Genomic DNA, 23904 nt, shown 5'->3' with positions numbered 1-23904 from the left:
CCGCATGACGATGAATTAATTTTCCAACATGAAGTACTCTGCATACGTGGGATGCCCTCCACTTTTCAGTAATTCACACATGACAGTCGGCTTGCCTAAACTTATCCTTTACCTTTAGAGAATTTTGCGGGTTCCTGTCTGGCCAGGGGATTTTTATTACTTGTTTATGCAAACAGCAGGTTGCATAAGAGCCTTGCTGGCTTCTTTTTTTTTTTTTTTTTGCGATTTCGTAGTTTCCTGGTAACCATTCAGTCATCTGTTTCAACACCCTGACATGACATAAAGGCGGACACTGAGCCACACGTTCGCCACACAGACACACACCTCTTTCCTTGAGCATTCACTAGGTGAGGCGCTCCCGGGGCCCCACGCGATCCACTCATGAACCCGTACCACCCGCAGACTCACTTTCTGGAGATCCACAACAAGAACTGCTGTGTGTTCCGGGACCAATTCATCGCCAACGTCCTGCCACCGGTGTTGGTGCTGGAGTTCGTGTTAGGGCTTCTGGGCAATGGCTTTGCCCTTTGGATTTTCTGCTTCCACCTCAAGTCCTGGAAATCCAGCCGGATTTTCCTGTTCAACTTGACCGTGGCTGACTTTCTCCTGATCATCTGCCTGCCGTTCCTGACGGACAACTATGTGAGAAAGTGGGACTGGAAGTTCGGGGACATCCCTTGCCGGCTGATGCTCTTCATGCTGGCCATGAATCGCCAAGGCAGCATCATCTTCCTCACCGTGGTGGCCGTGGACAGGTATTTCCGGGTGGTCCACCCGCACCACGCTCTGAACAAGATCTCCAACCGAACGGCGGTCATCGTCTCCTGCCTCCTGTGGGCCCTCACCATCGGCCTGACCGTCCACCTCCTGTACAACAAGATGATGATCCGGAACCGCGATGCCAATCTGTGCAGCAGCTTTAGCATCTGTCATACCTTCAGGTGGCACGATGCCATGTTCCTCCTGGAGTTCTTCCTGCCCCTGGCTATCATCCTGTTCTGCACGGTCAGGATCGTCTGGAGCCTGCGGCAGCGACAGATGGACAGGCATGCGAAGATCAAGAAGGCCATCAACTTCATCATGGTGGTGGCCGTGGTCTTCGTCATATGCTTCCTGCCCAGTGTGGCTGTGCGCATGCGGATTTTCTGGCTCCTGCACACTATGGGGACGAAGAACTGTGACATTTATCGCTCGGTCGACCTGGCGTTTTTCATCACCCTCAGCTTCACCTATATGAACAGCATGCTGGACCCTCTGGTGTATTACTTCTCCAGCCCATCTTTCCCCAACTTCTTCTCCACCTTGATCCACCGCTGCCTCCAGAAGAAGAAGACGCCGGAGGGGCTAGAGAATAACCGGAGCACAAGCGTGGAGCTCACGGGGGATCTGACTGTGAGCAGGAGTGTGCCAGGGGCTTTAATGGCCAACCCCAGTGAGCCATGGAGCCCCTCGTATTTGACTCCAGCCTCTCGTTAAAACCATCACGCCAAGAAGGGAGATTGTCACCAAAAACCAGGATCTCTGGAGAAACAGTTGGGCTGGAGCACACAGTAGTATCACTAGACTCGGCCTGAGGTTTCCTGGGACTTCCAGATTCAGAGAATCTGATTTAGAGAAGCGGTGCAGCAGAGTGGGCCGCTTGGTTGCAGATTGTCACACAGACATCTTGGAGGAATGGAGGATAAAGTTTCTATGCATCTGAAACTTCCATTCCATCTCAGACACTTGCAGAACTGAAGATGGCAAAACCGTCCACGTTTCTGCCAAGCGGAGCTGGAGCCAGGGCTATCCACCGGTACCTGTGTGACTCATGGGCCTCTTTCCTTCACCTGCCTGAGCCTCGGATGGTTCTCAGCTCCCGGGGCCATGCCGAGCCTGTTCGCGGCTCCCGCTGGGAAAAGCAGAGCTAAGTGACTGGAGGGGAGTTATCGTTAATGGGAGGGAGCCCTGGCATCGTTATACCAGCCAGTAGATCACCTGGGTTCCGTGGGATCGATTCATCTTTTTAGCCAAGCGTTAGCAGGAACGGACTAGACAAAGAGACTCATGACCTTTGATGAGTGGCCGAGTTTCCAGTGCTGGTAAAAAGGGAATCAGTCCCGAGAGGTACTGAGCCAAACAAGCAGTGTTGCTAAGGGAAAGGAAATGGCATTTGTGCCCTAACCTGCAACTAATCCATTTCTCTCTTGTTGACACTAATTTGACAGTTGAACAGCTAAAAAGGCTTCAGGGAAAAGAGCTGCTTCCCATCTGTGTTTGTTTTTATCATTAAAAGGGACATGCTGCCCAGTGGTTAAGGAAGAGGCTTCCTCCCGCTTCATTTGCCCGTGTTTCTGTACTTAATAAAAAAATCTACCACTTCAATAAACTTTGATATGAGACACACAGTCTGGTGTTGCGTGTGTCTGGGTGATGGTTCACAGAAAGGGACTTCTTACTTAAGCAGGGACCTTTATGGGTTGTGAACTGTGTCCTGGTAGACAAATGCCGTCTACTGTCAAGTAAGAAACGACGCGGACGCTGAGCTGCCACACAAGACAGTTAAGTAAAAACTCCATATGCATTGGGACCAGGACGGGACAAATAAAACACATTTAATTCAGAAGAGTAGTTCCAGACAGGATTACAAGAGCACTTTCCATTTTATGTAGAGTTCGGTGAATATTGCTATTACTATTTGTATATTTAAAAAGGAATCAGGTCAGACTGGGATTTTTGCATAGAGGGGGGAAGAAAGAACTTCCTATGGAATAGTTTCAGTTCCCCGCTCCAGGATGGAAAGGAGATGTACTGGTTTGAGTCTGTGATCGGTCCAAGTTTCTGTTATGCTTTCATTTCCAGCTTCTGTCACTCCTTGACTCTTGAGCAAGATGAGGCTTGCTTTGACATTCTGACTTAGATGCAGATGAAAAATGTAGATATTCAGACTCCCAGTCCCAGTTGAATGGCAGTCAATGAAGGAAGGTAGGACAGTTCTGAATTTCTTACATGTTTTCAGAGGACTTTGCTTATCTGGTTCTCCAATCAATTCCTAGAGGTAGAAAGTGAAAAAGCAGAGATCACCAACTTAAAAGGAAGGGGAGGCAGGGATGAGCTCAGAGGAAAGTAGGGATTCCCCAGTCTCTGATGCATTGAGTCAGCAGGGAGCCCGGCTGTGAAATTCCAATCTATTCAGAACCAGCGACTCACATTCATTCATTTGTTCAAGCATTCCATCAGCTTTTGTGAATTAAGCACCAACTAGGTGCTGGACGCTGCTCTGGGGGTGGTTGGTGGAACTAGAACAACGGACAAGGTGCCCAAGCCTGGAAAGGGAACTTGGGGTAGCTATGAGTATCCGGAAGACAGCAAAGTAGGGAGACAGGCTAAAAAGGGAGTGGGGCTGGGATATCGAGGAAGGTCTCTATGAGGAAGTGACCTTGAGCTAAGCCATGAATGACTAGACAGAGCAAACAACGTGAAAATCCAGGGGCAGGGCGTCCTAGGCAGAGGGAATGGTACGTGCAAAGGCCCTGAGGTGAGTTTGGTGTGTGTGGGCCTATTCGTTAATTAGGGCAGCCTTGACAAAGTACCACAGACTTGGCAGCTTAAAATAGCAAAAATATAGTCTCTCTCAGTTCTGGAGGCCAGAGGTCCAAAGCAAGATGTTAGGAGGGTTGGTTCCTTCTGGAGGCTCTGATGTGTCATGGCTGCTCGCTCGTGGATGGTGAAAGCATTCATTAGGCACGTAGAGACACAGAAGGAAGATTTATTAAAGTAAGAGGAAGGTTGGCTGGATAGAGTCTGCTGGAGACTATTGCTTCAAAGTTTTTGTTTCATATGAAGTCTTATATTTTCCAACCAGGATGTAAATTGCTTCAGCCTGTTTTGGGATCTTCTATTGAGTTCAGCTTTGTCTGTTGGGGTTGGTTATCAACCTTTGCATATGTTATGTAAATTTAAGTTGAGCCAGGAGTTAATCCCATATACATGCAAAAACCTCTCCCAAATCCCTAGGACAGGCCTGCAAGGCTGAAGTATATAGAGCCATTGAAACTGGGATGCACAGTAAAAGTATAGTAAACAGAGTCATTAAGGTGTAGTGGAAAGATGGCAAAGAAAAGGAAGAAAAAAAGCTTTCAAAAAGTCTCAAGTTAAATTACACTTGTTAAATCGAATTCTACCAGAGGTCCAAATCTCAAAATAGAAGATTTACTATCACAGTTACAATGAGGGATCCGTCCTATGCCTCTCCCCCAGCTTCTGGTGGCTGTTGACAATTCGTGGCTGGAAGATGCATCATTGCTCCAGGGTCTGTCATCTCCTTTTCTGTCTCCTATAAGCAAGGACACTTGCCACTGGATTTAGGGTCCACCCTCATCCAGCATGGTCTTACCTTGAGATCCTTACCTTAATTACATCTGCAAAGACCCTTGCTCCAAATAAGGTCACATTCTGAGATCCTGGCAGGTGGACCTGCCTTTCCATGTCCAGTTCTCCTCACTACCGTGAACTTCGTGAGAAGTACCTTTTCACACCAGTTCAACTCACTGCAATGAGGAACAGAGGAGAGGCCAGCGTGGTTCGGTACAATGCGTGTGGGGTCTGCTACGTGATGAGGTAAAGAACCTGTTGTGCAAAAATAATGAAAGACACGAGAAAAAAATAGATCACATCATATTAAATGAAAAAATAGTTTTGAAACAGAATATGATCTCAATTCTCTTTTAAAACCTGTGCATCTGTGTGTATATGCGTGGAACACAAACCAAGGCTGTGACGTGGGTGCTACCTGGGTGGTGGTATTACAGGTGATTTTCCTTTTCCTTTCTAGACTTCTTATTTTTAAATTGTCAGTGGTGAACTGTGTTACTATTGTAGTTATTTGTAAAGGTATATTGTTTTAAAAATTAAATCACCTTCAATTATATGCCTATAATATAAGAGTACTGCCATCTTCCTTGATCCTCAATGATACTTATGCAGAGAGTAGTCTCCTAAACACTTGTTTCCCTGTGCAGGGAAACACCAACATTAATTTAAAACGGGAGCAAGTCATGTTACTCAGGGCTAAACCAATGGCGTGTTCTACTCAGTGCCGTGTGTGTGTGTGTGTGTGTGTGTGTGTGTGTGTGTCTGTGCGTGCACGCAAGTGTATGTATGTATATCTATGTGTCTGTATATTGGAAGGGGCTCTTACATGTATGCATCTATTTTCCACTACTTCCTCTTATTTTGGAGAGGACCAGCTCTCGGGGTTGTGCATTCCATGAGTTTACTCCCTACAGAGTAAAAAGTAGGGCTTCCTTCTAGCCGCCCGCAAACAATATCTTCCAGGCTTCAAGAGATGACCCCCTAGGTCTAGAACCTTAAAATTGGGGGCACAAAATCGTGCTTGTTTCTGATTTTATGAACTCCCTTACCTTTTCACATTTATTAGCCTATTCACCCCACAATGCCTTGCTTGAAGTGAGGGGCTATAACCGCACCTAGTATTTGAGTCCTCAACGTGACTTTGGGTTTAATTTTCAAAATACTTCCCGAGTCTGATCTGCTGATCTGTTGGCCTTCCTGCTCACGGCAAGCAGCTGCCTTGACAGATGGTCCATGAGACCCAGCGGACCCCTTTCTTCCCCCCACTTTGTTTCTGTGATCAGAATTTAGCTGAAGAATTGTTTTTCTGCAATACCTTGGGCTGTGGTGGCATTTGGTGTCACCAGGTCCTGGAAGTCACTAAGTACTGGAAATTGACCATTTGCCTATAAAACGGGCCATCTTTTTGTTCCCCCATCTTTTTGTTCAAATCATGACTTTTTCAAATTGGAACTGAAATTTTGATGAAATTCTTTATGATGGTTGAGGCTGCTTCTGTTACTGGCAAACTTCCTGAGAAGGAAAAAAATTTTCCCCCCTCATTGTAATGAGAAGATGCCTTCTTATCATTGTTTAACTCAAGGTCTTAATGGATGCAAACAACTGAAGCCAAGTTCAAATTAGCTTAAGCAAAAAATTAAAAATATAAAGAGAGGCATGATACTGGAAAGATGGTGGTGTACCTCACAGAAATGAAGAGAGAATTAAACCAGGCTGGGGCAGCTGCAGGGGACGAGCTCATGGCCCCTCATCCCAGGTCTTAACCATGAACGTGACTCAACACATTACTTGTGTGTCTCAGGGCAGATTCCCACATGAGAGAATCTAATTGATGTCAAACCACCCCTTCTAAAATGATCATGAAGACCACAGTCACACAGCAGCTGGGTAAAGCGTATTTTTAAACTGTTGTTTGTGTAAAAACATGCTGTCTGCCAGGTGTTCCTCAGATAACATTTCAGATCACCTTGTGTTTTTCACTCATTGAAACAGCATGGAAGTCTGGGCTTTTAGCAGAGTCCATCTCAATTCTCTTGTTTCCAAAATTTCTGCCATGTAGTAAAACTGTGGTCCCAAGAGAAGAGAGAGGTAATTAGTCAACCTTCAGGAAGCAATTCAGCTCACACTGCCCCAAACCCATTCAGGTAGAGAGCTGAAGAGATGAGTCCTAGAGCCTCTCCGAAGGCCTTCTGGAGAATGAATGTCTTTGATTTTTTTTTATATTGTTTAATAAACTCAGTGGGAAGAAATACTGTTCAGCAGGCTTAGCTGTGGTGAGTATCTGGCCATGAAGTTCTGTTCATTAAGTTTTGTGTCTTTTACGACGAATGAAACACGACTATTTTGCAACCAGTGCTGGATTTTCTCTGGGCACCCTCTGTCTCTTCTGGGAGAAGGGGTTTGCGTGCGGCATTACCAACATCAGGCCTGACGGGTAATCCCCAACCCACTGCGGCCCTATCAGATGAAAGGCAAGCGCTTCGAGGCTCTGAATATTGATATACCAGGTGCCCTGGCCACACCCAGAGAGGGATCTACAACCACCAATAGGTATTGGGAACAGGACATAACATTCCCAATGTCACTGAAAGAAGAAAACAAACTGACCTACGATGTCATCAGGTTGAAAAACAGTGGATTTCTCTTCAGCATGCTCACAAAATACCCCTCCTTTGGGATACGATACGATGCTTTAGTAGAAAAATGGCATCGATGGTCCGTTTTTGGTTTTGGTAAAGTAATATGGCCCAAAGATAGACCCCCCCAATCAAGAGATGCCACACTCACCATCATCATTTGATACCCGTCAATTTCTAGATCTAAGATTTGCTCTGTGCTCTCTGTCAGCCACTGTGCTAACTAAATGTTTTACGTAGATGATTTCACTTCATTCTTTCAATAACTTCATAGGGTTTTGAAAGGTGCTATGTCCATTTCACAGATAAGGAACTGAGGCCCAGAGTCTGAATAATTGGCCCAGGTCATACAATCTGTAAGTAATGGACCAAAGGGAACAAAAGCAGGCAATCTGACTCCAGCGTTTTTGCCCCTAAAGTTCTGAAAACATGCAAAGTGAGAGATGAGCAACGTGAATGGAAAAAAAGTAAGGTGACTACCCTGACTCATTTGGTGGTCAATATTTCTGGAGCTTTCCAGGCTGCCCAACCACTAGGCCCTCAGACGCCTCCCTGGTCCTGGCTGAGACCAAGTACTTAGGGTGTTGGCATTGCGCCCTGTACCTAGAGGACACTCTCTAAATACGTTACCCTTCTAAGCTAACTGTTGACTGACCCCTTTCTTCCTGGTAGAAGATTCTTCTTGGGAGTCTATCTTGTCTTTCTAAAGAAGCTACCATCTCACAAGGAAGCAGGATTGGGATGTTCATTGCAACACTGTTCGTAATAGTGAAAAACGGAAAACATTCTAAGTGACCCCTAGGATAGATACATAGCGATACAGGCACCCCACAGAATACTACCGGGGGGGCCAAAAAAAGGTATACACATGACTTGTACTCATCTTTTGTTATCAGTATATATCGAGTATTACAATTTTAATACAGTTTTTTTCCTTTCTTAAAATGTGTATACATTTTTTTGGCACCTTCTGTATATACGAAGAAGAGTGAACTTATATCAACAGGACTGAACCTTGAGCATAATACCTAGAGCAAAAAGCAAGTTGCCAAAAGATACATGCAATTTGATAACACTTATGTGTTTGAATGAGATAACAATCTATGTAACTTTACTAACACTTGTCATTCCAATAAACTTTAATGTAAAAATAAATAAATAAATAAATAATAAAACTGTTAAAAACAAACAAACAAGATAACATACAGTTTGGGGAAGCATCACCATGTAATAAAACAAAAGTCACAGATGAGAAGGATGCACAGTAACTGCAGAATCCCCATTACTTCTGGAGAGGGAGGGAGGGAGGGATGTTAGGTGGAAGGGAGACCTCAACTGTATCTGCAATGCTTTTACTTCATTTGAAAAGAAGGACCTGCAAACGGGTGAATGGTTCCGCAGGATGTGGTGTGTCCCTGCCGTAGGACGCTCCTCAGCAAAAAGGAGCAGACCACGAAGCACACAACAAACAACCTGGATGGGTCCCAAGGGCGTTATGATGAATGGGGAGAAAAGGCCAATCTTGAAAAGTTATACACCGTGTGATGCCATTTATGGAACATTCTTGAAGTGACAGAATTATAAAGAAGAATAGAATAGATGGATGGTCATTAGGAGTTATGGGGGGGGTAGGTGTGGGATAGCGTGAAGGGGTTTCTTTAGGGTGAGAACCACCTGTACCTTGAATGCGGTGGTGTTTATACAAGTCTATATATGTACTAAAGTGTCGTAGAATTATAACGGACATACAAGGACAAGAAGGAGTGGGGAGGAGAGGAAGGGAAGAAAGAAAGGAAGAAGAAAAAAGGAAAAAGAAGACATGGAAAAAGTGGTGAAATCCAGGTAATTTTACTGTGCAAGTGTCGACTTTCTGGCTTTGATAATCTACTGCAGGTAAGTAAGACGCCACCGTTGGGTGAAGCTGGGACCTCACTGTATTGTTTTTGCATATTTGTGGGTCTATAATTCAGTCAAAATAAAAAGATAAAAAAATTAAAATGTCCCTAAGTAAACATGACCAACTGTTAACTGGTTAAAGATGAGTGGTACGAACATGCGTGTTTTATGGTTTTGTTCTTTATGAGCACGAGGGCGTTTACACAGACGCACACACAGTCACAGGACAGAACTGGGGGACAGAAACTACCACCTTCTCTGTTTGGGACCCCATCTCTCCAGATTCAGCTTCTCCTCCATTCTCTTTTGCATCATCTCCCCAAATACCCACAGACGTGACTTACCTTTATGTTTTAAAGATTTTATGACCAGCGACTTGGGAAACTGATCAAAGGTAACAACAACAAAAAGTCCCACAAAAAAACTCTTACAAAATGATCATGGAAAACATTACACTAAATGAAAGAAACCAGGCACAAAAGGCCACATATTAGCTGATTCCATGTGTATGAAATGTCCAGAGCAGGTAAATCCATAGAGACAGAAGGTAGATTGGTGGCTGCCAGAGGCTGGGGGGTGGGGAATGAGGAGTGACAGCTGTGGGTGTGGAGTTTCCTTTTGGGGTGATGAATGGAACTAGACAGAGTGGTGGTTGTACAGTATTGTGAATGTACTAAATTGTTCACTTTAAAATGGTTAATTTTACATTATGTGAATTTCACCTAATTTTAAAAACAAAAAAAACTCTTGCAAAACAGAATCCGTAGAGTAATTGTCCCTTGTCTCTAACTTGTCCTCCCGCCCATCACCTGCTCTCCTCTGTCTCCAACCCTCTCCTGGATCAGACAAGACCCCTGCCCCAGAGACAGTGGTCTGAGGACGGAGTCAGGATGGGATATCAGGTACGAACCAGTGTTTGCTGTGATTTCTGGCAATCTCTAGACGGGGTCATCCTCTTATAAATGTTTCCCTCACTTTTACTACCCCTTGGAGCAAGACATGGAGCCAGGGTGTCTGTTATGGGCTGAATTGTGTCCCCCCCCCCCCCCCAAATTCCTATGCTGAGATCCTAGCACCTCAGAACAGTGACTGTATTTGGAGATAAAGCCTTTGAAGAGGTAATTAAGTTAAAATACGTTTTTAAGGTGGGTGTCTTTTTAAGAAGAGGAGATTAAGACACAGACACACACAGAAGGATGACCATGTGATGATACAACAAAGCTGGGAGAGAGGCCTCAGGGGAAACCAACCCTGCTTACACCTTGGTCTTGGACTTCTGGCCTCCAGAACCGTGAGAGACTGAATTTCAGTCTGTGATACTTTCGTCCAGCAGCCCTAGAAGGCTCAGGCAGTGTCTGACCATCTTCCTTATATGCCTCAGCCAGCCAGTGGTTTTAGAGCTTGGGTGGAATGCCATGTTTATTTAAAACCGCTTATCACCTATACATCTGAATAGAGTTTCACATCAAGCCTGCTGTGCTGCACAGCAGAGAAATTCAACTTTAGAAAAAGGAAAAGAATAACACAAAGGGCAGGTTGACTTTTCATAGGCAAACATTGTCCAACTGCTTCTTCTCTCTCCCCACCTACCATTTGTTTAATGATGGAAGCCAATTTCAAAATTCATTAAAACACTATTATAAAAAAAAACTGAATGAGAGGGGAAAAAAATTATGCTGCTCTCTAGAGTTCCCATAGAGGTTGATATTTCAGTCATGATTTAAAAAAAAAATTATATATATATATATATATATATATATATATATATATACATATTTTAACAAAACGCCTAAAATTATTACAGTCAATTCAGGAAAAAAATACTTCCTTCATATTTTCACCTACTGTTATTATGTCTAACAAAAAAATATTCCCATGAAGCTCTTAAGAATTATGTTTCTAAAACAAAAATTGACTTGTGCCTTTTTTCCTACCTCAAAAACCTTCAGTTATCAACAGAATAAAGGTCAAACTCATCATGGCCCTTCACTGCCAGGCTACATGGTGCCAACATGGTATGGCAGAGGCAAAAGAGAATGGACTTTGGAATCAGACATTCCTGGGAGAAAATTTCAGCTTTTCTCATTGGCGGGGTTCCAGGGACATAAAGAACGAAAGAGGCCTAGGATCCTTCCAGCTTTTGAAGCTTCTGATATATTTTTTTCATGAGCTATAATTCACATACTATGAAATTCATTTTTTAAAAAACTTTAATTTATTTAAGTGTGTTCTTCCAGGACCCATCAGCTCCAAGTCAGGTCATTGTTTCAATCTAGTTGTGGAGGGCGCAGCTCACAGTGGCCCATGTGGGGATTGAACCAGCAACCCTGGTGTTCTGAGCATCGCACTCTAACTGAACTAACAGGCTGCCCCTTCATTTTTTTTTTATTTTTTTTTTGGGGGGGGCACTTATTTTACTGGATGTCTTGTGCTATACACTCTTCCATTCAGGAAACTTTCCTTCAGATACATGCCTAGAAGTCCTGAGGAGAACAGGATAGGCCTAACACAAATGTGAACTTTCACCAATGCCCTTCATGTCTTTCCCACCTCGGGTTAAGCCAACACTTCCCCTCGCGTTCTGACTGCCCAGTGATCAGTCTTTTATTACTGACAAGGTGAAATAAAAATGGGATCTGGGAGAACTACCCAATTGGCCTGAGAGACCACCCAAGAGAGATGGTCCCACTGATTCTGGCAGCCACAGAAAGGTGTCTGGTGTAGGGCCGAGGTTTCCTTGGTCAGGGGTTGGCTCCAGACACAGACTGGATTCCCAGCCACCCTAGCGATTTTTCGAGAAAACCATGCATCTCCCCAAGGACTCCACCATCAAGCCCTAACCACAATTCAGCCAAGGACAACTACTACAAAAACCAGATACACTTGGTCTTAGCCAAAAGGCCAAGAAACAATAAATTAACCCTTTTAATGTGTACAATTCAGCTGTTTTCAGTATGTAAGTATTCACCAGCTTCTGCAACCATCGCCACTATCTAATTCCAGAACTTTCTCATCACCCTCCAAAAAAAATCCATATCCATTAGCAGTTCATCCCCTAGAGTACTGCCCCAGCCACTGGCAAACTCCAGTCTACTTTATGCCTCTATGGTCATGATATATTTTTTTAAATGAAGAAACGCCATAAGAGGGTTAGAAAAATTGGGGTGGGGGGCGGATTTAGAGGGGAAAAAAAACCTTAAACAGGTTTCCTTCCCGACCTATTTTTAGGCTGCTTGTTCCTCCAACGTTGGGTCCAACAGGTATAAATGAAGCCTTGGTTCTGTTTACAACTTGGCAGGAAAACTCATGTGGGGCTTTCTCTCCTATCTATGTGCTGAACAGGAGGCCACAAAACTTAGCCTACATATGAAGACCAGTGTGGTGGCTTAAAATGAGGTTGGGCAATTAAGTACGCGAACTCATCCTAGAAAAAGTGCTCCATACCTCATTGCTGAATGTCACTACGGTCACCTTCAAAGTACTCCCCTTGGGAAGCTACGCACTGACACCAGTGCCTAGTCCATCCCTCAAAGCAATTTTGGAACTCTTTCTGGAATGGCCATCAGAGCTGTCATCGTATGACCCTTGACGTCTTGAATGTCATCAAAATGTCTTCCTTTCAATATTTCCTTTACCTTCGGATAAAGAAAGAAGTCACTGGGGGCCAGATCAGGTGAGTAGGGCGGGTGTTCCAATACAGTTATTTGTTTACTGGCTAAAACTCTCTCATAGACAGTGTCATGTGAACTGGTGCATTGTCGTGATGCAAGAGCCATGAATTGTTGGCGAAAAGTTCAGGTTGTCTAACTTGTTCATGCAGCCTTTTCAGCACTTCCACATAGTAAACTTGGTGACCTGTTTGTCCAGTTGGTACAAATTCATAATGAATAATCCCTCTGATATCAAAAAAGGTTAGTGACATTGTTGCAACAAATTCGCGAACTTAATTGTCAGATCTCATATGTGCTGAATAGGAGACCACAAAACTTGCCCTACATATGAAGACCAGTGTGGTGGCTTAAAATATGTCCACAAATTCTTTGACTTACCTCCTTTCAAAGGATGGAGTCTCATTTTCCTAGCTTGAAATTGGGCCAGATTTATTGACTTCCTTTTAAGAAAGGGAATGTGGTGGAGTGAGGCTATGTGCCTTCTAAAGCTAGGCATTAAAAGGATACAGCTTCTCTCTCTCTGCCCACCCAAGCTTTCTCTCTGCTTTGGCCCACCATATTGGGAGGAGGTCCTGGCCGCATGGAGAGGCCACTCCAACTGATACTGCCGACTGGACCCTGGGCTGGCAGCCGGCACCCACAGCCAGCAATGCCATCTTTCCGAGCGTGTGACCTAGGCAGTACACAAAGTGGACAATCCAGTGGTTTTCAGCATATTCACGGCATTGTGCAATCATTACCACAATCTCATATTAGAATATCTTCATCACTACTGAAAAATACTCCATCCTGACCCTAGTCAATTTTTAATACATTTTAAACAAGGGCCCTGCATTTTCACTGTGCACCAGGCCTTACAAATTCTGTGGACCCAACAGTCAGATGTGTGTGAGGAGGAGGGGCCTTCTCCCAGATGACTGCAACCCCACTCTTTGGGTCCTTCCACTTGGAGCCCAGACACAGGGTGGCAGAGACAGCTATGCCTGTCTGAATTCCTGGTTCATAGGAACTGTCAGTGACAATAAGTGATTACTGTTGCTTTAAGCCACCACATTTGGGTTAATTTTTTACGTAGCAACAGATAAGTAAAGCAAGCAGAAGACAGTGGGTTCTGGGAAGGTCTGTGGAATCCCCTGGGGGAAGGTCACCTTGGCCTCAGCATCCTGGATCTTCTTGACTTCCCACACACCAAGCTGAGTGGCTCATCTCCCTTAGGACATATCAGAATGGGACCATGATGCTGTTGGCAGAGCAGACAGCATCATCACCATTTTCATCTCTCCAGCTACCTAGTGAAGAGCCAAAACCCAGCGGGGCCTTAACTAGTGGGTATCACCTCACACACACCCCAAGTTTGATCACAACTTTTTCCATAAGCTTCATGATCTAGACACTTGAGTGTAAACACACTCTTTTCTATGAAACTCGAAAGTGATTTGGTGGCCTGTAAATTCAAGGAACTTACTTAAACCTATTAAGAATTTCATTACCAGGGCGGCCGGCTGGCTCAGTGGGTTAGAGCGCGATCTCTTAACAACAGGGTTGCCGGTTCAATTCCTGCATATTACGGTGGGCTGTGCCCCCTGCAACTAAGATTGAAAACGGCGACTAGACTTGGAGCTGAGCTGCGCCCTCCACCACTAGATTGAAGGACGACTACTTGGAGCTGATGTGCCCTGGAGAAACGCGCTATTCCCCAATATAAAATTAAAAAAAAAAAAGAATTTCATTATCTTTAAGGTACTATCATGAAGCTGCTCATACATAATACATGTAGTAATATATCTGTATGATGCATTTTTTTCCAGAAAATTCAATTATCTACTATTTGAACTGTACTAATGCAGTTTATGAGATACTTTAATATCCGTAAACTCACCAGGTCACTTTATTTTTGTATTAAAATGTACTTTACAATTAGGTCCCTTTAAGCCTATGCGGTGGGCCTCATTTTAGCATTTTTTAAATTGGAAACTGAGGCACAGAGGTTTACTAACTTAATCAAGGCTGCCTGGTTCTAAATCAGGTTGACATTGATGCTAAGAAATCCAAAACCACCAAGAAGGCTGAAAGCCCCCATGTAACTTCAGGATGGGGCCGATTGCCAGAAAGACCAAAGCGTGATTACGGAACTTTCAGCCCCCACCCCCCGACCTCCAAGGAGGGGAGAGGGGCTGGAGATGGAGTTAAATCACCAACTACCAATGATTTCATTAATCATGCTTAAGTAATGAAATCTCCATTAAAACCCCGAAACAGTGGCGTTCACTACCCCAGGAAAGAAGCTTCTGTGCTGGGGACCCTCCCAGACCTCGCCTATGTACCTCTTCATCTGGCTGTTCATTTTATCCTTTATAATAAACTAGTAAGAGTAAATAAAGCATGTTCCTGAGTTCTGTGAGCCATTCTAGCAAATTCTCAGACATGAAGAGGGGACCATGGAAGCCCCTGATTTATAGCAGTTGGTCAGAAGTACAGTTGGCAACCTGGGACTTGCAACAGGCATGTGATGTGTGTTGGGTGGTGGGGGGCGGGGGTGTCTTGGGGGACTGAGCCCTTCACCTGTGGGCTCTGTGCTAACTCTGGGTAGTTTATGTCAGAATTAAACTGAACTATAGGACGCACAGCTGGTGTTGGAGTTGGAGGATTAGTGGTGTGGGAAAAACCAAAAACAAAAGACCCCCCCCCCACAGTTGGTGTCAGAAGTGTTGTGAGTAAACGCAGCTCGCCCTATATCACAAGCCCATGGGGGTAGAGGTTGGTTTGTAGCTTCCACAAGGTATGAAAGTTCAAGGACTAACCTTGACCCCCAGTGAACTGACCAAGAGGAATAACAACCCATTAAAACAGTCATAAACGAGCACAGGAGGAAATCCAAGTATGGTGTACAAAGGACTTTTTAGAGCTAAGACACGTGATCTTTTAGAACTTAAAAAACTCAGTTTATAAGTTAAAGGAGAGTAGAGTCTCTACTGAGACGCAAATAAGAAACAAAGAACAAAATTGTAAAGAAATAGAAATCTGTGGGGAAAGACAAGAAGAGTTGGAGGACAGCTCATGAAGAATGAATACACATAAGAGGAATTCTAAAATGAGACGGTGCAGCAGATACACAAGTAGAAGGAAGTTCCTTGAAATTACTAACGACCTGAGACTGCAGATTAAAAGAGCTCCCCGGGTTCCAGATTGGTCTGATGAGATAAGATTGATATGTGGTCATACCGTGTTTCCCCGAAAATAAGACCTTACCGGACAATCAGTTCTAATGCGTTTTTTGGAGCAAAAATTAATATAAGACCAGGTCTTATATAATATGTTATAATATATTATATAACATAGTATTATATTATATTATATTATATCATATTATACCTGGTATTATATTATGTTTATTATATTATATTATATTATATATAGTAAATAATAGTAAAATAAGACCGGGTCTTATGTTAATTTTTTCTCCAAAAGACACATCAGAGCTGATTGTCCAGCTAGGTCTTATTTTTGGGGAAACATGGTATTCTGGTAAAATTCCTGAACCTTCAAGACAAAGAAAAATATCTTGTGTCAGCGGAAAGCAGAAAAAGGAAAAGCAATCAGACTGGAACCAGGTTTTACATCTCTGCTTCTGAAAGATGACAGTGGAATAGTACTGGCAGGTAAGAGAGAGGAAGGACTGAAACCCAAGAGTCCTCTATCCAGTTTCCAAAATATTTTTCATCTATTGAGGCAAAAGGAATATAGTCTAGGATACCCAAGAATTCAGAGAAGAGAATTTCCAGTGTTCCATCTGAGGAGACTGCTTGAGAAAAGACTAACCAAACCACAACTGAACCCGAAAAGAAAACTCAAGAAGGGGGGAGAAGAAAGAGAGAGAAAAACGGTACTAAGAACGTAGCCTGTGACATTTTACATCTAAATGGATCAAGATAGGGACTTGTGTAACAGAGGACTTTTGAAACCTAACAGATGTCCTCTAAAATAATCTAAACACTAGATTATCCCATGCAAACCTCAGTGATTGGCGAGTCGGGTGGGGAGTAAAAGTGTTTCCTGGGTTTCAGCAGGGAACACGTGGGAGGGAAGGAAAAGAGGGGGGAAGTGAAAGTGCTGTAAAGGTCTCATCTTATTGGGGTGAGAGAGAAGAAGAGGAAAGGGATCAAAGAGCCAGGAGACCAGTGCCCTTCAGGGTAGGAACGGTTAGTTATACGCCTCTGATTATCAGCATCGCAAAGGAAACCGGGAGATTGCTTAACCAAGCCTGGGAACTCGGAAGTTCTGAAAGAAAAGATGGATGTATTTGACTATGTAAACATTAAAACATTTTGTATGACAAAGGATACCATAAATAAAGCCAACTGAAATGGTGGAGCTGGAAATATATTTGTAATCTAAATAATAGTCACCAGTGGCTATTGGCACCATTTTACTTACTTTACAGGTATTAACACATTTATGTCTAGAACAATGCTATGAAGGGGGGGGGGGGCAAAGATGATGATGATCACTACTTTACAGATGAGTAAATTGAGGCATAACCAGGTTACAGAACCTGCTGAGGCCACATGGCCAGTCAGGGGCCCAGCTCTGAGGTGACCCTTGGCAGGCGGCCCGAGTCAATGTTCTTAATCACTTCTGAGCGATTAAGCCAAAGGCCAATGGACACTATATAAAGAGCTTTTACAAACTGACCTGAACAAGACAAACAGCCCATACAGAAATGGACTCAGACTATAAATAGAGGAGCAAAACCAGATGGCCAACAAACGTTGGAAAATACCCTCAAATTCAACCGTGGCCAGAAAAATGAAATGAAAGAAGCAATGAGACGTCAGTCTGTATCCATCAGATGGACACACAGGAAAACGCGCGATAAAATGAAATGCAGGCAGGAATACAGAGGAAAGGGCATTCTCATCCATGTGAAGGTTTGCAGCCATTGGGGAAAGCAATCGGGCAACATCTGTTCAAATTGAAACTAAACATACCCTTTGACCCATTAATCCCACTCCTGGGAATCTGTCCCAAAGAAATAAAAACACCAATACTTAAGGACAAGGTTGTTTATTGGAGTGGTTTTTGTTTTTGTTTTTTTTGGTGGCAGAGAACTAGTCACAGAGTGAATGAATGCACATCCAAAGGAAAAAGGGAACGACTGAATGAATTATGCTACATCCACTCTATACACATTTCAATAAAATAAAGTCCATTAGGTTTGATACCTGGCTCAAAGGGCTGGTTGATGTTTTGGTGAGCTGGCAGTCTTTTTCTAAATTCCTGCAGGCTTCTGAGTCTGTACTCCTGCAAATGTATCTATTAGATACCAGGTCTGCCCGCCAAAGGTCCATGGTACATACACAAACACGCAATACATGTGCGTGTTTTGTCAATGTACTGACATTTCATGCGGGGGGAGGTGTTGGAGAGGATGTGGAGAAATCAGAACCCTCATACGTGGCTGGTGGGAATGTAAAATGCCACTGCTGTGACAGGCAGTTTGGCAGTTCCTCAGTAAGTGAAACATCGAGTTACCCCAGGACCCAGCAATTCTGCTCCTATGCATATATCCAAAAGAATTGAAATGGGTGTTCAAACAAAACCTTGAACACAAATGTTCACAGAGGCACTATTCACAAAAGCCAAAATAGAAAACAACCTAAATGTCCATAAACGAAAGTGGTCTATCCGTACAATGGAATATGATTCAGCCATAAAAAAAAAATAAAATGAAATTCTGACACACGTTACAATATGGATGAACGCTGAAAACATGATGCTGAGACAAAGAAGCCAGACACAAAAGGCCACAAACTGTATGATTCCATTTATAGGAAATGTCCAGGACAGGCAAATCCACAGAGACAGAAATAGTTAAAATAGTGAATTTTTTGGTATGCATATTTTATCGCAGTAAGAAAAAAAAATCATGGAGGGGACAATTAGGAAAAACAGGTCTAAAAGGGCAATTTGGGGAGGTGCTGTAATGGGAAAAAAGGTCGAGAAACACTGAGGGAAAGACTAGCCTGTATCTCAACACATTACAGATCATCACCCTTCAAGCAAATACCTAAATAATCCACCCCCTCCTCCTTTTTAAATAGTGAGGGATCTTGTTGGTCCCTGAGGTAAGCAACCCCCCTTGTCTTTTCTAATCCAGGATTTGGGGTTTGTTCTTGCACAGCCTACAATGCTCTGAGCTTAATCACTGCTTCTCATCAACATCTGTCTGACTCTGTATCACTTGGGATCTTCTGAGTTACAAAAAATCAAGTGCACATTCAGGTTACCTGAGGTAACGCAACTTCTATAAGCAATTCCAGAAAAGCGAGAAAGCTCTGGAAACTGTCGGGCCTCTTAGAGAACTGGAACAAACCGTCTTAAATCAAATACAAAAAAGCCATCTGTTAGAAGGTGTAAAAGGCCCATTTTTTTATGGGCCACGAAGAAAGGAAAGTAATACTCACAATGAAACTACGGCATACTTCTTTCTCATCACTTCAAAATTTCGTTTGCTACTTTTGGTTTCAGGCATTGGTTTCTTAATTTCCTGTATCACTCTCGTGCATCCTAAAGAGAAAAATGTAACTGAAATCAGTTAATTACGGTAATCCTAGAACGTCTTCACGTTTACAGTCTGACGCTTATGATCACTTTTCAACACTCTCACATTGAGGTCTGTGTGTTTCATGATCATCCTCTGTGCCTCAAAAATGCTGGTGATGCAGCATTTCCTAAAAGACTTAAAGTCACTGGCACTGGGTTCTTACACAGGCTCAGGAATCACGCAGGGGCGCCTCCTTGACTCCTCCTATGGAATGTGGCCGAACATGTCTGCCCTCACCCTGCCTCACCCCCTCTCCTTGGGTTCTCACGAAAGAAGAGATTGCTCTACTGTTTCCCCAAGCCATTGACTCTCATTCTGTGCCTTTTGGTTCCAATGCTCTTGGTGTTCACCTACCTGCAGGCAATGTCAGTCACTGCTGCCTCGCCAAAAGCAATTATTAAAACACCATCTATTGTTAGACACATTCCAAGATGTTACAATGGAAAGAAACAAACAAACTAACAAACAAAACAAAAAAAGAGAGAGAGACGTTTTGCCTTACATTGATGAAAAGGGTATGCCCGGGAAGAGAAGCTCTAGCATTGTCACTATTCTCATGATGTGGCTTCGCTTGGTTGTTGCTCTGACTGCTGACTTGCTGTCTCCCTACTTCATGGCTTTTACTCATAGTCTCTGCCAATTGTCTTCTTTCTGGGTCTCTTGGCTTTTGCACAACTCCAGTGGAGGTATCTTCTTCCTGCATGTCTTTTGTTCAAACGTCCACAGAGGACCCTAATGGATGGTTGTCACTGTCCAGCATCATCCATAATGGGCAGGGGATATGATTGTGTCTAATAGTCACTGTCCAGTTGTAGTGGGTTGAATGGTGACACCCAAAAGGTAATCCCCATGGCCTAACCTGAGGAACCTTATGTGTGTATGTGACCTATTTGGAAAAAGGGCCTCTGCAGATGTAATGACATTTCGGATCCCAAGATGAGATCATCCTGGATTATGAGGATGGACCCCAAGTCCCATGATAAGTGTCCTTATAAGACACATGGAGAGGACAAACTGTGTGAAGACACAGAGAGAGATTTCAGTGATGCAATTATAAGCCAAGAAACACCCGGAGCCACCAGAAGCTGGAAGAGGCAAGAAAGGATTTTCCCTTATAGTCGTTGGAAGGAGTCTGGCCCTGCCAACACCTTGATTTCAGGTTTCGGGCCTTCAGAACTGTGAGAGAACACATTTCTGTGGTTTGAAGCCACGAAGTATGTGGTAATCTGTTATGGCAGCACGAGGAAATGAGTCTCCCAGTATAGAGTGCCCTTTTGAGCAAAGCTTATGCACCATGCCACCTCACACGCTTTCAGCCTCTGGATGACTTCCCTGGGCGTGGCCACCAACAGCTGGTCTCGTCAACTAAAGCCAGAATGGTGACGTGACATGGTATTTGAGCCATGGACTTCTCTTCCAGCAGCACAGAGTGACAGAAGGGATCACGGTTTGATTTTTAAAAACTTCCCTGCTCTGGCCTTTATGGGTCTAAAACAAGCCTTTATGGGTCTAAAACAATCATTAGTCTTCAAACTTAGTATTGTTTTTATTGTGAATGTTAATTTGAAAACAAACTAGTCCCCGTTAGGCTCTAAGTGGTGTCCACGAGCCTGCACTTGGCCTTGCTGGCTCACTGAGGGACTTCACAGACATTTCCTAATGTAACCATTACTCTAACATTACAAGGAACTGCTGAGGCTTTTCAATTTGTCTGTGGTTAGAATTTATTACCTATTTTCATGGAGGGTCCAATCAGAATACTCCTTCTCTTCTACACTTTTGTAGCACCTGCATTTTTTTTCTTTATAGCATTTATCACAATGCTAATTATTTATAACTGTTTATTTAACCTCCATCTCCTCCACACTGAAATCTCCACGAGGACAGGAACTAAGAGTCTCTGGTTTATCATGACTTCCCCAGGGCCTTGCACAGTGCCTGACACATAGTGGGCACACAATAAATATTTATGGACTAGAAGAATAAATGACTTTCATATGACTTGGTGATAGATCCACAAACCAGAATCTAGAAGACAATGAAATAAATGGGCATTCTTTGTAACACAATCCCAGTGTTTTTTCAAGGTGGCTACAGGGAACGCACACCTTAGATCCATGAGAGTCTTCCTTCTAACGTTTTAAGAGGTCCCACTTCACATAGCCTTGATGTTTGTCATGCTGTTTCTCATGCCTGTCGTTCCCACACTTCTTCATTAAGACAGATGTTTGCAGACTACACAATCCCCAAAGGAAAGGCTGTATGGCAGCTAGTACAGATAAGTTCATGACCTTAAATAGAATACACATTGCTCTAATAATATTGAGAGGGATGGTTGGTGGAGAACTTGCCTACCTATGTCACGGTCATCACCTTCTGAAAATGGCCCTCCTCCAAGTGACTGTGTCCTTCGGAAGTGACTGGCTTCCAACCCAACAACAGGGTGTGAATCTTGATTACTTTAAGCCAATCATGGTGGTTTCATTCTCCTCAACAAGACACTGCTGTAGGCATGGAGATGTGACAACAATTCTAACCAGGAAGATGTGAGAGGAAGTCTGCTTAGGGATGCCTTTCAGAAAATTTCCCAGCAATTCCCTTCCTAGGTATATGCCCCAAAGAACCAAAAATTGGTTTCTCAAGCAAATGCACGTACAGGCATGTTCATAGAAGCGCTATTGACAGTAGCCAAAAGGTGGAGACAACACACATGTCCATTGACAGAAGAATGAGTAAACAAAATATGATGGATCTATACAATGAAATATTATAAAAAAGAATGAAGTATTGATGCTTCCTACAGTGCGGACGAACCTCGAAAATATGAGGCTAAGTGAAAAAAGCCACAGAAAAGGCCCACCTAAATTGTATGATTCCAATTAAATAAAATGTCCAGACTAGGCAAATCCTTAGAGACAGAAGGCATATTAATGGTTACCCAGGGATCAGGGAGGACGGAACGGGCAGGAACTGTTTGGTGAGTATTGGGTCTCCTTTGGGGGTGATGAATGTTTTGGAACTAGATAGAAGTGGTGGCTGCAAACATTGTGAATGTACTAAATGACACTGAATTGTCCACTTTAAAAATGGTTCATGTTGTCACGTGAATTTCACTTCAATTGAAAAAAGGATCTTTGGAAATTTTTGTCTAAGGATGTGATGTTTGGGGCAGCTGAGCCCTTTCGTATTGTGAGGAGACAAGTTAAGGACAAACCAGCACATTAAGTGATGGCTGAGTGGAAAGATGGAAAGAACCTGGGCCTTTGATTACGTCACTGGCAAGGAAGTTCTGGGAATCTGATCTCCGCAGTTCTGATTATGTAGGATAGCAAATGCCCTCTTTGCTTAAAGCTATTTCTAGTTGGGTTTTCTATTACTTGCAGCCCAAAGTACCCTAATTGATAGAGACGTCAAGCTTCTGAAAAAGCAAGGCAACAGCATTGCCGGCATTGGAGGTAAATAGCTAATGATGAAGACCTCTCAGTAGCAGTTGATTCTCATGGTTAGGCAAAGATTGTGTGTCTGTGTGTGTGATTCCCACACATACTCCCTGTTGTCTCTAGCCAGTCTTATTATTTCAAAAAACAGGATGGACTAGCTTTAGGAACAAGATTGAAATAATTATAGAGTTGTCAGGTCTGAATACTACAGGGAAGATGGAATCACTGGTCACACCACTGAGTTCGTGTGGCTTCTCTCAGGATTTGAGAGCTTAGCAGCTAACACTGAATCAGTGAAGGTGAACATTTTTCTTTTCTTTCTTGTTTTTTTTTATATTGTGTGTTAGGTATATTTTATTTTATTTTTTCCCCCTTTCTTCTGCCTCTCCCCCTTCCGGTTCAAGCCATTGTTTCTCAGTCAAGTTGTGTAGGACACAGCTCCCTGGCACATGCTGGTATTATGAGCCTTGTGCTCACCCCCCACCCCCAGCTGAGGCAGTTGGTCGCCAGTTGTCGGTTTGGCAGCTCACAGCAGCTCTTCCTGGCTGCCGGTTGCTCATGGCAGCACATGGTAGCCCACGGCAGCCCAGCTCCAAGGAGAGCCGTTGTTCACAATCTTAGCTGTAGAGGGCACAGCTCACTGGTCCATGTGGGTATCGAACCGGTGACCTCGGCCTTAGGAGCATGGCGCTCCAACCACCTGAGCCATGGGGGCTGGCCCCAGCACTTCTCTTTTCAAAGTCAGGTTGACTTTTCTGCATCACTAGACTGTGACTGGGAGAAAGCAGAGAAAGATAAGTGTTTCTCTCTCCTTTCCCTCACTTTTTTATTGTTCTGGAAAGCCCTGTCATGGCCGCTCTATAAAGTTTCTGCTCTACTTCACACATAGAAAGGTTTCAGAAAAAGGATAATTTAGCTGGGTGGGTTTTTATAAGGGCATTTAAGGGCTAATATTATTAGTACTTGAAGTGTTGTTAGATTTGATCTTGTTCTTACCATATTTCTTGGCACTTAGTCCTAAGTTATTGTGTAATGTGTAAACTATGAAAATAAACGACAAGTTGCCTACAGTAAAAACCTGCTTCACAACTAATGGATTAAGGGAAATAGGCCCTTTGTCTATGCTAATTAAGACGCTACATTTGTACATAAAGGTTACAGGGAATTAGCCGTGATGAAAATGAATTAGATTTTCTCCTCTGAGAATATCCAATAGGGATATGGAGTTACATTCCTCTCTGTCTTCACATCTTGCTTGTTTTTTTTCCACTCAGCTGGGAATTCATATATTCAAAGGGTCTTAT

The 23904-nt window shown here is 43.4% G+C and overlaps 1 protein-coding gene and 1 long non-coding RNA gene across 2 annotated transcripts; one reads left to right on the top strand and one right to left on the bottom strand.

Moving 5' to 3' along the window:
- The first annotated feature begins 264 nt into the window (after positions 1–264).
- On the top strand, positions 265–2378 carry LOC109448508 (hydroxycarboxylic acid receptor 2-like). The gene has a single exon (XM_019733893.3). The coding sequence runs from the start codon at positions 382–384 to the stop codon at positions 1474–1476; it is 1095 nt and encodes a 364-aa protein (XP_019589452.1). The 5' UTR covers positions 265–381; the 3' UTR covers positions 1477–2378.
- Positions 2379–2492: 114 nt separating this feature from the next.
- On the bottom strand, positions 2493–19601 carry LOC141569275 (uncharacterized). Its single transcript, XR_012492777.2, has 3 exons — positions 19021–19601; positions 4390–4608; positions 2493–3031 (listed from the first exon to the last, which is right to left on the bottom strand). It is a non-coding gene; the product is annotated as an uncharacterized LOC141569275 (long non-coding RNA).
- Between the last annotated feature and the right edge of the window lie 4303 nt (positions 19602–23904).

The sequence above is a fragment of the Rhinolophus sinicus genome, chromosome 9 (genome assembly GCF_057876585.1).
Source record: "Rhinolophus sinicus isolate RSI-liver-muscle chromosome 9, RSI-T2T, whole genome shotgun sequence".
Taxonomy (NCBI): Eukaryota; Metazoa; Chordata; class Mammalia; order Chiroptera; family Rhinolophidae; genus Rhinolophus; species Rhinolophus sinicus.
The sequence above is the reverse complement of the archived record's forward strand: the minus strand, read 5'-3'. Positions and strand labels throughout refer to the sequence as shown.

Excerpts from the sequence above, each read along its gene's own strand:
- LOC109448508 (XM_019733893.3), top strand. The coding sequence starts at position 382 with ATGAACCCGTACCACCCGCAGACTCACTTTCTGGAGATCCACAACAAG.